General features: G+C 36.4%; 1 protein-coding gene across 1 annotated transcript in view; it reads right to left on the bottom strand.

Annotated features, from left to right (window-relative positions):
* Positions 1 to 1,611: 1,611 nt before the first annotated feature.
* The window catches only part of CTTNBP2 (cortactin binding protein 2), an 81,511-nt gene continuing 67,940 nt past the window's right edge, over positions 1,612 to 15,182 (bottom strand). The window contains 7 exon segments of the mRNA XM_042018092.1: positions 1,612 to 3,049; positions 3,051 to 3,193; positions 6,900 to 7,001; positions 8,812 to 8,944; positions 9,831 to 9,891; positions 11,653 to 11,838; positions 12,067 to 12,272. Coding sequence (XP_041874026.1) covers positions 2,947 to 3,049; positions 3,051 to 3,193; positions 6,900 to 7,001; positions 8,812 to 8,944; positions 9,831 to 9,891; positions 11,653 to 11,838; positions 12,067 to 12,272 — 934 coding nt within the window. The 3' untranslated portion in view covers positions 1,612 to 2,946.

A 15,182-nucleotide genomic window follows, 5' to 3' on the forward strand; every position in this document is an offset into this window, starting at 1 on the left:
CATATTCCATGTTCTTGTCAAGAAATAAGAACCATAGGAGAGATGCTGAAAGATTTTCAGAACTGGCTTGAAGTAGAGAGCTGGAATGTTTAGTACTTACCAAAGTTGGTGGATGAGAAGTATCTTTCATGTTTCTCTGGCTGAAGACATTGAGATGTGTATAAAGAATCTAGTGTAGTCAGATGAAGGCTAAATTAAAAGTCTTTCACTGCCTGTGGATGGATTCAACCTTAGAAGCTTCCCTGTACTTTCTGAGATACTCCTCCAAGGAGACAGGGTCGCTCTCTCTCTCCACTTACCTCTTTTAAGGCTATGGGGTAATAGCCAGGAGCAGATGCAGCGCAGATAGGCATGGCCCACCACAGCATACATCAATCCTCTCTGCTTGAGACACAGGAAGCAAAGAGAAAGGATTTTTGCCATTACTAACCCAAAGTGAGAGCAGCTGGTATGACAAATCACACATGAGGAGTGCTGAAGACACAGTGAAACCCTGAGCTCATGAACAGAGCCTGGCCTTGCTTCAGCACAACCTATCACAAATCAAGTGATAAGCCAGCAGAGAAGTCAGCATGTTCACAAGCAAACTGTGTTATGGTTATGTGGTGTTGACTGTTTGAGGGCCTAACAAGAGAGATTAGCACTTACTGCAGAAGAGAAGAACTAATTAGAAGATCTGCAAGATACTGTGTGATTAAAGCTGCATGGAGATCACAGACTGTTGAACTAACAGACAGACAAACAAAATGACAGCAGACACAAGTCAAACAGGTAAAAGATGCAGATGGAGAGTTTAGGACAGCAGGCTGAAAAGGAAGCATAATGAGGGCATTGAAAGGCAATGCTAAATTTAGCAAGAGATCTAACTTTCACACCATGATCAAAGTTACTCTGTCCTCCGCAGATTTTCACACATAGTACAGTACTGATTAGTTTTCATTCTCACAGACAATATACAGTTTTAAAATATGTCTCAAAACATGCTTTAGGACACTCTGCCCAGTATCTTCCCACAGAGAAGCACACTGCTAACTCTTGATCTAAATGAGAGCTGACATTTCCAATGTGTATTTTAAATGCAGAACAAACCTAGCTTAGAAGCATGTCAGGATTTTTCTTTTCTTATAGCTCTTAGGAAAAAAAAGTTACTATAAATTCTGATGTTGAAATTCGTGTGATCTCTACAAACAGTCTTCCACTTGTGTTCCTCATTGCTATGAAATCCATACCTGAGATTCTCACACAAGCTACCAGACTGCTGCTCACTGCTTCAGCACATCAGGGATTCTACTTGCTGAGACTCACTGCTCTGACCTGCAGTGCTTTGCAGCTGACTCATTCTGCTAAGAACCACCAGCAAAAGCAGCATCCATTTTTCAGCACAAAAATGAATAAAAAAATTAAAGTAAAAAACAGTCTCTAGAGAAATGATCTGTATTTGGTTACACATTACTATCACACAGCAAACGGAAGTCTTAGTGAAACAGCAATTGCCAAAAAACAAGGTACTTTGTAAATATATTGTGCAGGAAATGATTTCAGGAATAAGCTTCTAATATTTCATCTCTATAGAGATAACACACACACAAACTAAGAGACAGAAAGACAATATGCCATACAAAAATTTTATTGACATGAGTCTGGGATGACTGTTTTACATACAAAGGCAAAGCATTAGGAAACAGTTAATCCTTTCCTCCTCCGGGCTTAATTTGAGAAAAATGCTCCTTTGGAAATTAGAGGCATGACCATGTCATTGTTCAAGTTCTCCAAACCATCTCCCACTAACCAGCAGAAGGCAGCTAAGTCTGATCTCAAGAAAAATCTGTGCTTTTCCCTGCCTAACAGGTGAGCTATCTCGACAGCGCACATTTCCATGTTCCTAAAATTTACAAGGATGTAACTGCAACTACTGTAGAAAGAGGTTGGGGAAATACGCCCTGCATAGAAACTCCCTCATGGGAACATGATCTACCTCAGTAGTGGAGAGAAAAATGACAACGAGTTAATTTTAACTGCAACTCAAGTATCATTTTACAGCAATTACATCTTAAATCCACAACAGAAATTGATAATTACATAGTAACTCATTGCTACTACATTATGTTGGATAATACCGTAGTTAAGCTTTTGCTCAAATTCCTTTTCAGTCAAATCTGTTTCTGTAAAACACTGTTATTTCTCAGATGCTTTTAAAACACTAATGAAGCATATAAAATTTTTACAGTATACAAGAAAAACTAAGTTAATAAATGATCACATTTTCTTCAATTCTATCAAAGAGCAAGAGTCTGAGAAAAATAACTTTTGTTGCATTTTAATTTCTCAATCTCTTTCCTTTTTTAAAAGATGAAAGTTATAAAAGAAATTCATTACATTTTAGATGAAGAGAAGCTTGAGAAAAACAAAATCACAATTCAGCAGGCAGATGATGATGAAATCAAAGTATTTAATATGGCTTGTAGCTGAAAGTAATCGATCTGCAATTCCAAACATTTCAGTTATTGCCACATTCACTAATTTTTCATTAAGTGAAGATAAAACATGTCTTTAAAATGCATGAACAACAGCTTTAAGCCATTGTTGTATATATTGTGCAACTCATCTGAATGCAGGTTAACATGTGAACTTAATAGAATATATTTATGTACAGTATATACACAAACAGAATCCTGTGGTAGGTACCCCTGAATATTATCATTTAAATAGTAATTTTCATAATAAAAGAAGAAAAAGCCCAACCATCTATGGAGGAGGCAAAATGCGCATTTCTGAAGTTTAAATCAATATAATTTCCAGCTGATGTACATAGAAATAAAACTGTGGTCCTGTACAAACTTTATATTACAGGGTAACAGTTTGTTTTTAAAAAATATTTACATATTTAAGTACTTGTTCTTTGCAATAGAGATTATATGAACACAGAAAATTGTAAGATAGGCAGGTTTACTTATTGGATTTTTCTCTTTGTTCATTTTTGTGCAAATTCCAAATCTCTCTTTTTGTGTTATTATCTGCCTCTATTTGCCTTGTATTACTGCTGCTGCTTTTTTTTAGTATTCTGAGAAGGCTGGGTGACTTTACTTCTAGGAACAGGAAGAAAAGATTTAACTCTTGAAACACCCAACTCTGTCTTTGATTTACTGTTGCTGCTTTCCACAGTTCGACTGCTGCTGAGAGGACGCATTCCATCCTAGAAAGGAAAACAAAGCATTTTGTGTATAAATAAGTATCACTGTTTGACATGAAAAACAACCAACCAACCAACCAACCCAACCAGCTCCATGGAACTCTTGTTATTTACAATCTTTTGCAGTTTAGTATGAGAATTTCTTACTATTTGGTGACCAAACCATGGGTCATTTTTGCTTCTTTGACTGAAAGGAAACATCATCATCATCTTAAAATACCAAAATAAGGCAATGAGGCTTTTGCATTGCCATAGAAAAAAACTTAAACTTGAGTCTCAGATGTCTCAACTTCAGGACTTCCAAAAAAAAAAGTATATGCTCTTTCTTTTATTGCTGTGGAAAAACGACAACTGCAGCCACAGTTAAAAGGGAAAAATGGAAATTTATAGTTACAAGCAAAAAATCAGGTTCATGGCTTGAATAAAAATATTCAATTTTTTTGTACCATCAAGGCCATAAATAAGAACAAAATACTCATGAGAAAAATAATACTTCAAGAATGGAACTTGAAATGTTAGTTACATTTTAATCCATAATCATACAAATTGTTTTCTTAAAATTAGATTGTCTGGGGCTGATTCATAATGGTGGTATATCCCATAACCATCTGTGACCAAAAGTCATTAGTGTACCTTGAAGGTTCCACAGCCGGGAATCTTTGTGTGTGTGTGTGTGTGTGTGTGTGTGAATTTGCTTTGGAAGCTGCGTGTGCAGTCTCTGTCCCACTCCCCGCGATTCAGGAATTGGAGGCTCCGTGCCGGCAGAAAAGGGCAGCGAAGCCTGCCCTGGTTCAAGCCACCGTTAGCCACATCTAGCCAAGAGGATCCAGTCCAGCTGCCCCATCTGGCCTGCCCCTGCCTCTAAGGAGACAAATTTTCTCTGGGTTTCCAGCTGCCTGGATCCAAAGAACTCCAGTCAGAGCTCCAGCCATCAGGAGACAAGCCAAGTGAGAGATTAAGAGAACGGAGCAGGGGCAGCGGGGAAAAGTCTGGCATCATTTTTCCCTTTGTCTTTCAACCCACGTGAAAATCCAGGACACCATCTTGGGGGGTGTGCCCAGCAATTTCTGTTCTGGGTCTCTCTTTTCGTTTTGGGGAGTCCACAGGATTGAGCAGTTTTGCATCTGGTGGTTATTTGCTGTTGTTTCTGACTGTTACTGTTCTGCTTGTTAGTAAAAGGTTATTTGTTCACTTAATCCACTTGTATTCATTCCTTATTTGGAACCCTAAGGGAGATAGCTAGACAGAGAGGCTTCTCCTTTGAATTGTCATAAACCAAGACAGTGTCTCAAAGTACTTATGCTAAGAGGCTACATTCTTTAAAACTGGACATATTCACCCTTGCCAAACCTAGATATCTGAAGTGCCAAAATCAGGTACACTGTCAATTTTGTTCATCTATAGTCAAGAAGAAAGAGGTTAGTTAGGCCCTGACTAACACAGATCTTTTATGAGAGAATGGAGAAATTGGATCTTGTCTGTTACCATCAGCTGAATCCAGATCCCCCCTCTGGGCAGCAATATTAAAAAGTTCATTTTCACCATCAGCTACTGCTTTTCACATAAACAGTAGGAACATGAAAACACTGTTCATCATGGATCCTTATTAGTCCCTTAATTCCATCAATTTGTTTGCATCCTGGATCAAAGGTTTTGCTTTGCCTTTCTCCTTCACATACTTGCAAGCATTTTTTCTTACAGCCAATTGAAAGAATAGTTAATTATGGGTATGCTACCCTTTTAAGTAATTTGTCTCATTACCATTGATAAGATCTCCTCTGCTCATGCAGTATTGCTTTTGTTACCTAGAGGACTCTCTTCACTTTCAGAAAAAGGATGCTTTTCTGATCTCAAACCCTTCATTTCACCAGTTCTTGCTGATTCGTAAGTTCATCATTGTTACAATTGACTCTAAAAGTTTGACTTCTGCTTCCAAAGGAGTGTGCTCTTCTAAATTTTTGATATATTTGTTTTAATAATGACTAAATCTAGCAATAAAACTTGTCACTCTATTAGACCTCTTTCCCCTCTAGCAGAAGGTTGGGTTACGTTTCCCTCATTTTGGACAACATTTCCCCCCCAAAATAATTTTTTTTTAATCCTGTATGTAATCTTTTGACCAAGTTTTTCAAAAACCTCCCAAGTACCTAAGCTTGTCTAGTCAATATAATAAGCTTGCAAGTCAATATAATAATGCCTTGTGTTGTTAGTAGGAATTTTTAAAGAGAAAAAATCACTAGGAAAAATGTACAGTAGGAACTGGTAGGTCAGCTGACTTAGCCAATTATCCAGGCATCACTACTATGTGAAGCTCTGATTTGGGATGCCTGAAAATGCGTTTAGAGAGCTATTTGAAAGGAGTACACCTACTTGTGGATCTGCAAGGTTAAAATTATTTCTTTTAGCGGAGACTGTTCTATGGATTTTAAGTAAAATTACAGAAAGTATTCTAACATTCTGAATATTTGGATATGAAGAAATATGATTGCAAGGCTGGTAACTCATCTGGCCGAGATTGGCTCAACTGGCCAGAGCATGGTGCTGATAACACCAAGGTTGTGGGTTCAGTCCTCGTATGGGCCATTCACTTCAAAGTTGGACTTGAAGACCCTTGTGGGTGGGTCCCTTCCAATTCAGAATATCTGGTGATCTGTGAATGTCAGCTCTTTTAATGCTAAGGTGTGCAAGTTAATCCAGTTTCAGGACTATTTCATTGTATCTGCAGAAAATGGTGTCTCTAGAAAACAATTTATTGCAGTCAGATAAAACATCGGGATTGGCCTCCAAAAGACCCATATCAAGGGAACACAGAAGGCCTGGTAAGGGAACACAGACCACAGATTATGCCCTGGCTAAGATTAATTGAGCTCAGAAGCTCTCTTGATGTTCAAAAACACAAGGACCAAAAAAGAAAAGGGAACAAAATGTAACAACAGAGAAAATATAATTTTCCAAAGAATGAAAACTAAGCAGGACATAATCTCATCTTTGCATTTAATAGGGATGGTAGCACCCACAAACAATAATATAAATTTCTCAAAAGAAGATGACAGTGGACTTACTATATCTACCAGCATTATTCATCTTACCTTCCCACTCTGAAACTACTCTGAAGTTACTGAAGTTTGTTTACATAAATAACATAGCAAGATGACTGTATATTTCAACAAATAGTTAGGTCAAAAATAGGAACTGATAACCTTTTAAAAAAATGCTGTTATTCACAAACTTTGGTAGTACCATGTGTTTTCAGTATTTCTGCCCCTGAGAGCTTTGACATTAGAGCAACCAGCAATTTTACATCAAGAATTTTAAAAGTGGTGCTTTTGCGAACTTACTGAATGATATTAATTGAGGGGAAACAACAAACCCAGTTTTTATTTCTCTTCATGTCTGATGGAAATAACTTATAATGTCAATGTAATGTCAAAAATACTTGGCCTAGGGATATGGCTTCATGTAAAAGCCAAAACTAAATGCAAATACATCCATTGTTTTAATAAATCTTTAGCTTCTATTAAGACACATGAAAGAAACTTGGTATGGTAGTCTAGCAACTTTCCTAGGAATTATGTCAAGTTTTTTCTTGTAATAAACACTAGTTTATTATTATTAACTAGCACTAGTTCTTAGGATCCACTCAGAAATTCAGATTTTGGAGAAACTCAAGACACCTTTCCTACCGTAACATAAAACTCATTTCACCTACCTTTTGTGCTGTTGTTTTATTTGGGTTAGTACCACTTGCTGAAAATACAGGAATGTTCTTAGAGTTACTGAACATCAATAACTCATCCTTAGAATCTGCAATCTAAACAAAGATAAGAAAATGGTGATTTTTTTAGTTATTCACAGAGATTATGTTTCAATTTGCCAATTTTTTATTTTATTTTCATGGTTTCTGTGCAATGCAAAGCATAAATATCCAAAGAACTATTAAAATATCTCTTCTTTACTCCTGAGTGCATTTTTAGAAGATAGGAGATAGAGATTTCGTATTAACTATTATCAGAGGAAGATTAAACATACCAGAGTAACACTGTTCAGTGGAGCTTAAGTGCAGTTTCCCATTAAATTTTACCCAGCCCCCAGGGACATCAGAGAAAGGAATAATCATTTTCTCTTCCTCCTGCCCTGTTTCTTCCCTAGTATTTTTCCTTCCCTTTTCCTATTTTTCCTGATCAGGAAATAACCGCTAGAGCTGCTGTCCTCACTGAAAACTAGGTATTTTATCCTGGGGCAAGCTGATCCAATTCAATTCTGCAACTGCAAAAGCACTCAACCCCAACCCAGTGGAGGCAGCAGGAACATATTTGAGTGAAAGGGCAAGTTAAAGAGCAGAAGTAATTATTCCATTTGCAGCCTGAAATTACATCACACAAAGAAAGCATGCAACAGCACCCTTACTTCTGCAAGGCTCTACTAGGCAGCTGGGGAATTAACAACAGAAATTTCAGCCAAGGATGGTTCCACCCATGGTGAGGAAACTGAACAAAAGACATGACATCTATCTCCTTCCTTATCTAACCCCAATTTCCTTGAATTGTCATCAACAAGCAATTACACTTTGCATGTTATTAACCACAATTTTAAGTTGGTTACCATTTCTTTAAGCACATCCCATTCTTTTAAGGATAGCTATGATAAATCCCTGCTAACTGACTAGTGATTAGCCTGCCAGCTTGGTGCATGTGACTCATGCATGTACTGTAAATACTTTAAGAAAAACAACCCAAAACAAAACACTGTAATAAAGAGTTTCAATAAATAGGTTGAAAAATCTTCCCAAACACAGTATTTCTTTTTTTAATAAAAACTTGGTTGTCTTCTAAGGATAAACAGAATACTTAATAAAGCAAAACTAATGGAACTGCTGTTCAGGGAAGTCCTAGAGGATGTCATGCACAGCCTAACTGGACAATAGCCTAAGACTGACTCTATCCATGTTTCAAAAGATATGGAACAGCTGCTCCAGTGTGAACACAGCCTGCTGTCACAGCCATCCACTTCAGCTGTGCTAGGAAGAAAGATGAAAAAGAATAAATAGGCTTCGGCCGCAGGGAAAGCTGCATGGTATTGGTATAAAAGGAAAAATGAGAGAGATCCACAGTTCCACACTCTGAACACACACAACAGTTTCCCAGTGGGAGCAATGACAGCATGAAACACAACAAGGGAATGGTAATGCAGGAACGGCTGTTCTCAGAGAAGTGATCACAGCACCAGCCTGCCAGAGTTCAAGAAGTGTTTGGACAACGCTCTCGGGCACATGGTGGGACTCTTGGTGTGATCCTGTGCAGAGCCAGGTGCTGGATTCAACGATCCTTGTTTGTCCCTTCCAACTCAGGCTATCCTATGATTTTATGAACTTAGAAATTTGATCCTCCACTGCAAAAACCTCTACAAGAAAAATTGGTGAAGTTGTAATTTAAAATAGTATATGTTAAACTAGAACACTTACCCTCAAATGTGTAATTTATTAGTTGACTTTGGCTTTTCCCAAATAATTGAGTAATTTTCTTCAGTTCAAGCAGGGCTTGTAAATTAAAAATTTATTTTAAACACATAACAAACAACTGAATATGGTAATGTAGTAAATTATTTAAAAGCCTTGTGTTTACCTTGCTTATATCAGGCTCAGATTTGCTGGAACACATACTTTGAAGTTCCTGCACAAGATCTACTTCATCATCAGAACCAACAGACAGCCTTTGCTCCAGATTTAATGTTCTCATATGATCTTTCTCTGAAGATCTTAAAGCACCCAAACAAACAATCAGAGAGGACATTTAAATTATTACACAGAATTTTAAAATAAATATTATAAACACCTCAAAAATAGTATTTTTTTTCCAAATGACCTTTACTACCACAAATAAAACCAAAATGACATCTGATGAACTGACAGCAGTAGTTGTCAATAATTATCTCATAATAGATCTTTCTATACAAATTATTCTCTCTATTCTGAAAATCTAATGAAGGATTCCTCTGTCTAATATTTTCAAAGACTCCCCTCTTTTTAAGATGCAGCAATCAATTTTATTCCACTCTACTCTTTGGAAGTAATTCCAAAACCTTAAAAAAACCTCTGGCATATCGGAAGCATAAATATTCTATTTTCTCTGCGCCTGTGAATAAGGTAGAACCGAGGTTTCAGATTGAAATAAAGTCTCAAATGCAGTTCCCTCTAGCTAATTCATACACTTTCTCAGGGCAACTGTATCATTTGGACTAAAGTGCATGTACTGTACCATCTTGAATTGCCATTCAGCAAGCTGAAATAGCCAGAGGAGTTTTTAAAATATAATGCCAGTTGATAAAAGCATACGGTCAAGTTTTCAAGGTAGAGTAAGTGTTACATAATAGTCTTAAATCATAGACTATTCTGTAACATTAAAAGACATGCAGTACTGCAAGGTTTGAAATAAAGAAATGGATTCTAAAATTATATCAAAGTATATAAATTTTATTTCCTCTCAGGAATGAAAATTAAAAATACTTCCTTTCTGCAGATACGGGATCAAAATATTACCAAAAAACCCTATTAATCCATTCATTATAGTGTGCTGCTTTGCAACAGAATGCTATCACCTTTATTTTTTGCAAAGTGTCACAAAAAACAGAAATTAAAACTTACTTTGTGGTGAGAGAAGCTCTTTTCTTACAGTTTGGTTGCAACACGGTCTTAGATTTTATACCTGCACAAAAGAGAAGTTGACTTGTTAGTGTGTTACCATGTGTACTGATTTCTTTATTCTAAAATCTGTGATAAACAGGGATAATGTATTCCCATTTACTACTAATTATGTCAATAGAGTCTGTCAAAGATCAGAATACATCCCTTGAAAGTGTTCAGTGTAGCATTCGAAACTGCTAAAGTGGCAAATAGGGCATGAGCTGCCTAAGCTTTTCTGAAAGAGAGAACATGAGGTTTCTGTGTTAGGCAGTTGAACCACCTTTACTGGTTCTCCCCAAGAGAAATTGCTTGTCAACAAGGAAATATTTAAATTTGCTTCATGGAGGTAAAATCAAACAATTTATCTTTACCTGGAAACAGGTAAAGCATTTGATTCTGACAGTCCAAAATAGAAGACTACTAAAATTAATTGATTATTCAATTTTTAACTTATATTCACAGATATTAACTGGATTCCAAAAACATTCTCAGGTACAAGATACAACATCAACCATCCTACTTCAGGTTATGTTCATTATTTCTTAAATCCTCTGAGTGGGATTAGAGAAGTTCACAACTCAGAGAACTGGCAATCAGGACACTAGAGATGCAGTCAGAAAAAGCAGACTTCTTTCTGAACAAGGGCTGAAGAAATGAATAGCTCATTTTAGTGCTGCAAAGTAGCAGGCATCAAGCATTTTGGTCTTTTGTATAGGCGGTAATTGAGGCTAGAATCTTACTGTTCCTAAAGTGTATGTGTGTGTGTGTGTAAGCTGCCTTCTCCCTCTTCCTACATCTTCCCTCTGAAGTAGTTACTTTCTTTTCAGAAAGCAAATACTTTGATTTTTTTCCTTGGAAGTTTTTTTCTGTTCAATATTGTATTTAGTTACAACATTACTAAGTTTTCCATCTAGAAATATGTATCCCTTAGAAGAATTACATTGCTTTCCAATATATCCAGTCATTATCTCTGTGTAACAAACTGCTCGTTATATGACTTATAATATTGAGGTGAAAAGATTTTTCAAAAGTGTCAGCCACAAATATAACATCCACATTTACACACGTGCACAGACCCAGTCATATAAAGCCTTCTTTATCAAGAAACATGCTGAAGATGATGTGGAAACTTCTTGAAAACCTTACAGTATTTGTGACTACATAAAATTCTCTACACTTATTTTTTGCAATTAAAGTGAAAATCAAATCAAAATCTTCAATTTAAACCCAAAGATCTCCTTCTTCTACTGCAAGACTTCTAGATTACTCAATTTTTCTAGTAAGACTGAACAAGGGATGCATGATCTGGGGAGGAATATATTAATTTATTTTTACCTGGATTCACTCAGTAATAATTACAGTAGTGAAGTTATAAAGTAAGTGTAAGGAAACTCAAAAAAGTCTGTATACTGTAAATTTGGAGCAAATCTAAGGAGTACCAATAAAGTAATGAAGCTTCCTCTCATCTGGTATGGGTGAAGAGACTCATATGGTGTCATTCCACACAGTCAGAGGTGGAACCACTGCTTATAATTCCACCATCTGAGCCAACCTCATTATCAAACAGAAAGGGCATTAGAACAACCAAAATTAGTTAGGACCCCTCACAGTCACAAAGAAGTAATTTTGGGGGGAAAAAAGTAGACAGTTTTTTACTGGTGAACATAAATACAAGTGTCATTTAATTGACAAATTTTAATTCATGATGTAGGAGAAACATCTGATTCGCATCTACACAGTTTAACCCCCCACCACTTTCAGAACTGAAAATAAAAAGATTTACCTTCAGTATTTGTCTCCTGCTTATTCCATGACTGGGAGGACAAATGGCCTGACTTTTTGCGAGGACTTGTACTCACTTTTCTCCAAGAAGCATTCTCACCTCTTTTCTTACTACAATTTTTGTAGCTCGAAGCCACAGACAAAGGAAAATTTCCTCCCTTAAAATCTGCTATATAATTATCTAGCTCTGAAACAAAAGTAGAACAGTGTTAAGAAGAATTGACTGTTGCAAATGGTTCTTCTTGGAGTACTTTATACAACTACTTAGTTTAATGGCTGTAAATGCTTTTAACCCCACCACCTCCCTTCAGAACTACAGTTATGTTTTGTAGACATTTTAGAAATGGAAGGAAGCAGTTAAAAGCCCCATAAAAGCAACATACAACTACTTGGCTTTCAGACAGTTCACTCTTACCTGGTCTGGGTAGAGGACAGCCATGCAAAACAGCTTTATTTAGCAAGATACTGAGAGCAGCCTTAACAACAGCCTGTTGCCCTTGGCTAGGATTTTTTTTGGCTACTGCTTGTCCTGGTATAGATGGTCTTTTCACAGAGGCTCTGGAGAGTATGGCTTCTTGTACTCTGGGAGCTATCACAGCATTCCATAGCTTGGACATCCACCTGTAGTACAAAACCAATTCTTTAACTTCAAAAACAATTATCAAAACCTGTGATTTTATACTTTGGTAAAGTATCAGATTTTGTATTTTCAAGAAGCACCCCATTTCAGAGAGGGACTGATTTTATTTAAGGTAGGGTTTACTTGTTTGTTTTATACTAAACTATTTGATCTACATTTTTTTAGGTTGCCTTGACAAACTTACCACCTGATGCTTTTTCTCCTTCAGATATGGACTATAAAACATTCTTTTCATTTTAAGGCTAAAGAAATGCCCCAGAAAGATGAGTGTTCATATATATATATAAAAATTATTTTAAAAAGTGCATGGAGAAACTTCCATGCTTGCAGGTGTTCATTCCTAGCCTATTTGCTGCCAGCATGGGAAAAAGGAGGTATTCACTTATGGTTGCACCCCTTTCAGTACTCTTCAATTTCCAAACTTGTCCAGTTTACAAGACATTTCTATTTATACATCTGCCTTGCTCTCACTCTCCTTTTGTTTATTTGATCTATGGTGAACTGTGTTTCCAGGATGCTGTGGATTTTCCAGATTGTCTGGTTTAAAGACTGGGTCTGATTTTGATTCAAAAATTTGATTAAAAGGGACATGAGTCTTCTGTGACTTTTGCTTTTCTAAGAGAGAAGCATTACATTGTATTAGCAAAGAAGTGAAAAATTTGTGTTAGGGAAAAAATAAAGTTATTTCTTGTAACTTAGGAGTTCTCTGGGGATAAAGGCTAGAAATTTCAGACTTAAGGTTCAGCTCACATCTACAACATACACTGAGACAATCTTTTTTAGACCAACTCCAACTCTTTTTGTTTATTCTTATACTCTCTTACAAGAAGAAGATGATAAGATTGAGTCAGACAGTTTGCATTAAAGGTCTGTAAGAAATTATAGGCTATCATGCTGTGTTCAGCTTTGCAGAAATCTATTCAGAAAATGTGAAGGCTAAAATGTCTGCTTGACTTAAATGGACCATTTTGCTGGATACATTGATGCACTGAAGCCATCTTATTACCTAAAATATTATGACGACTTTTTTTGGGGGGGAAGAGGGTTTCCATTTCTTTTTTAAATTTAGAATGCATGAATTATTTGAAAGGTGTATTTTTGATCAGTTGTGAAGCATAAGACTGCGCTTTTATGGTCTATAAATGCTCAAAGTACTTGCATAAGCTTGATAAACATTACTTAGAAAAATAATTAGTATAGTTGTTAAAATACAATGTAAAATGTGTATTGGAGATGTTCCTTGAAGCTTCCTTAGCATAATGTTCTAGATATTATTCCATAGAGTTACAGTGTGCTTCTGCTAGCTAAGCTACTAAAATAAACAATTGCTAGTATTTTAGTCATAAAGAACTATCTTTTTAATTTCTGCCTATGTAAGCTTTCAACATTTTCCAATACTGCCAGTATAAATGGTCAGAAATGAACACTGCAAAGATAGAATTAATTGAGGCCATTCTAATCTAAGTTAACAACTGATGGGGATGCTCTATAAACAAAACTCAAACCTGGTATTTAAATTCAGTTTTAAGTTTGTGCTCATCTTGATGAAGTCCCCCATTCTTTGATATAGCTGATACTTAGGAAAGGTGTAACACACCCCTGCCTCGATAAAGGGCTGCAAAGTGAAAGTCGTTCCTGTTGGAACATCATCTTCAATTCCCTAAACCTAAACCAAGAAAAAACGTAGTTAAAATTTTCTTCATTTATTCACTCTACTCACCAAAACAGGTGAAGATACACGGAACACACAGCAGGAAAACTATTTCCTGTCACATGTTCTCTCTGCCTTCCCTTCCCTTCTGCTGCTGCTTCTTCCTCTTCTCTCATGCTAATACTGAGCCCAGAGTGAACCCAGTTTGTAGATAGCTGTCTGCTGTCCTAATGAATTGGACTGACTCAGAGAAGCTTTACTAAATGCAAAAAGCAGCAGAATAGCACAGTGGACAGGAAGGGCAAGAGGACAGGAGTAGTTAATTGGATTGAAATAACAGCAACCAGTGAGCTGTTAATTAAAAGCTATTTAATACATGACCACAATCTCAGCCATCATGCTGCTAAACTAAAAGTGCCCAGTAAGAGCTCACTGGGGCTGTGCTTTCAAAGTGTTTATTAGTGGATGAAAACTACATTAAAATGAGAAGTCTGATGGCATATGGGTACAATAAAGGACATTTTAGGGTTGTACTCAAAATAAAGCATTGTGAAACCAGTCCGAGTTACACTGAGGAGAAATCCAAACTCAGGAATGTATAACTAAGATATCTAAAGAATAGTTTTTCTGTCCTCTAATAATGCCACTGCAATAAATACATGATTAAAACATTTCAGAGGACATGATTCAAGAGGAAGATGGAAGATAGATGCATGGTATGCTTTATTCCTTTATTTCCCAGCACGCATAAAATTTCAAGTCAATGTTACAGCCACATTTAGACTTTGATAATTACTCTGAAGATTATCTAATCTGTACTTTCAGAGAATAAAAAGGATAATGAACAAGCAAAATGTATGAAGATCTGCAGACAGAACATGAAATGAGACAACCTCTGCACATGTTAAGCAAAGGCCCCTGGAAGAAGGGTCAGCAGAAACTAGTACAAGGGAAGGGACAGAAGTGGTGACCTGCCCTGTGAGAAGAGTTATGTCACATTTCCAAATGGTATACTTTGAATTCTGAGTAAGTCTGAATCTTAATTAGGGGCTCATTAAATTTCTGATATAGCCAAACAACATCTTAGTGTGAAATTCGTATCATTTAAAATTCTATAACTATTTCTTCTATCATTTGCTAGCATTTGGAGTTGGAATGTGATTGGATGTTTATGCAATTGTAGGCAAGAAAAGCCAAAATTTCCATAATTTAAAAAAAATTTTTATGTTACTGGCCAGCT

This window comes from Corvus kubaryi, unplaced genomic scaffold (genome assembly GCF_017639235.1).
Source record: "Corvus kubaryi isolate FWS band 111438036 unplaced genomic scaffold, C.kubaryi_AGA036_p1.0 137, whole genome shotgun sequence".
NCBI classification, from domain to species: Eukaryota; Metazoa; Chordata; class Aves; order Passeriformes; family Corvidae; genus Corvus; species Corvus kubaryi.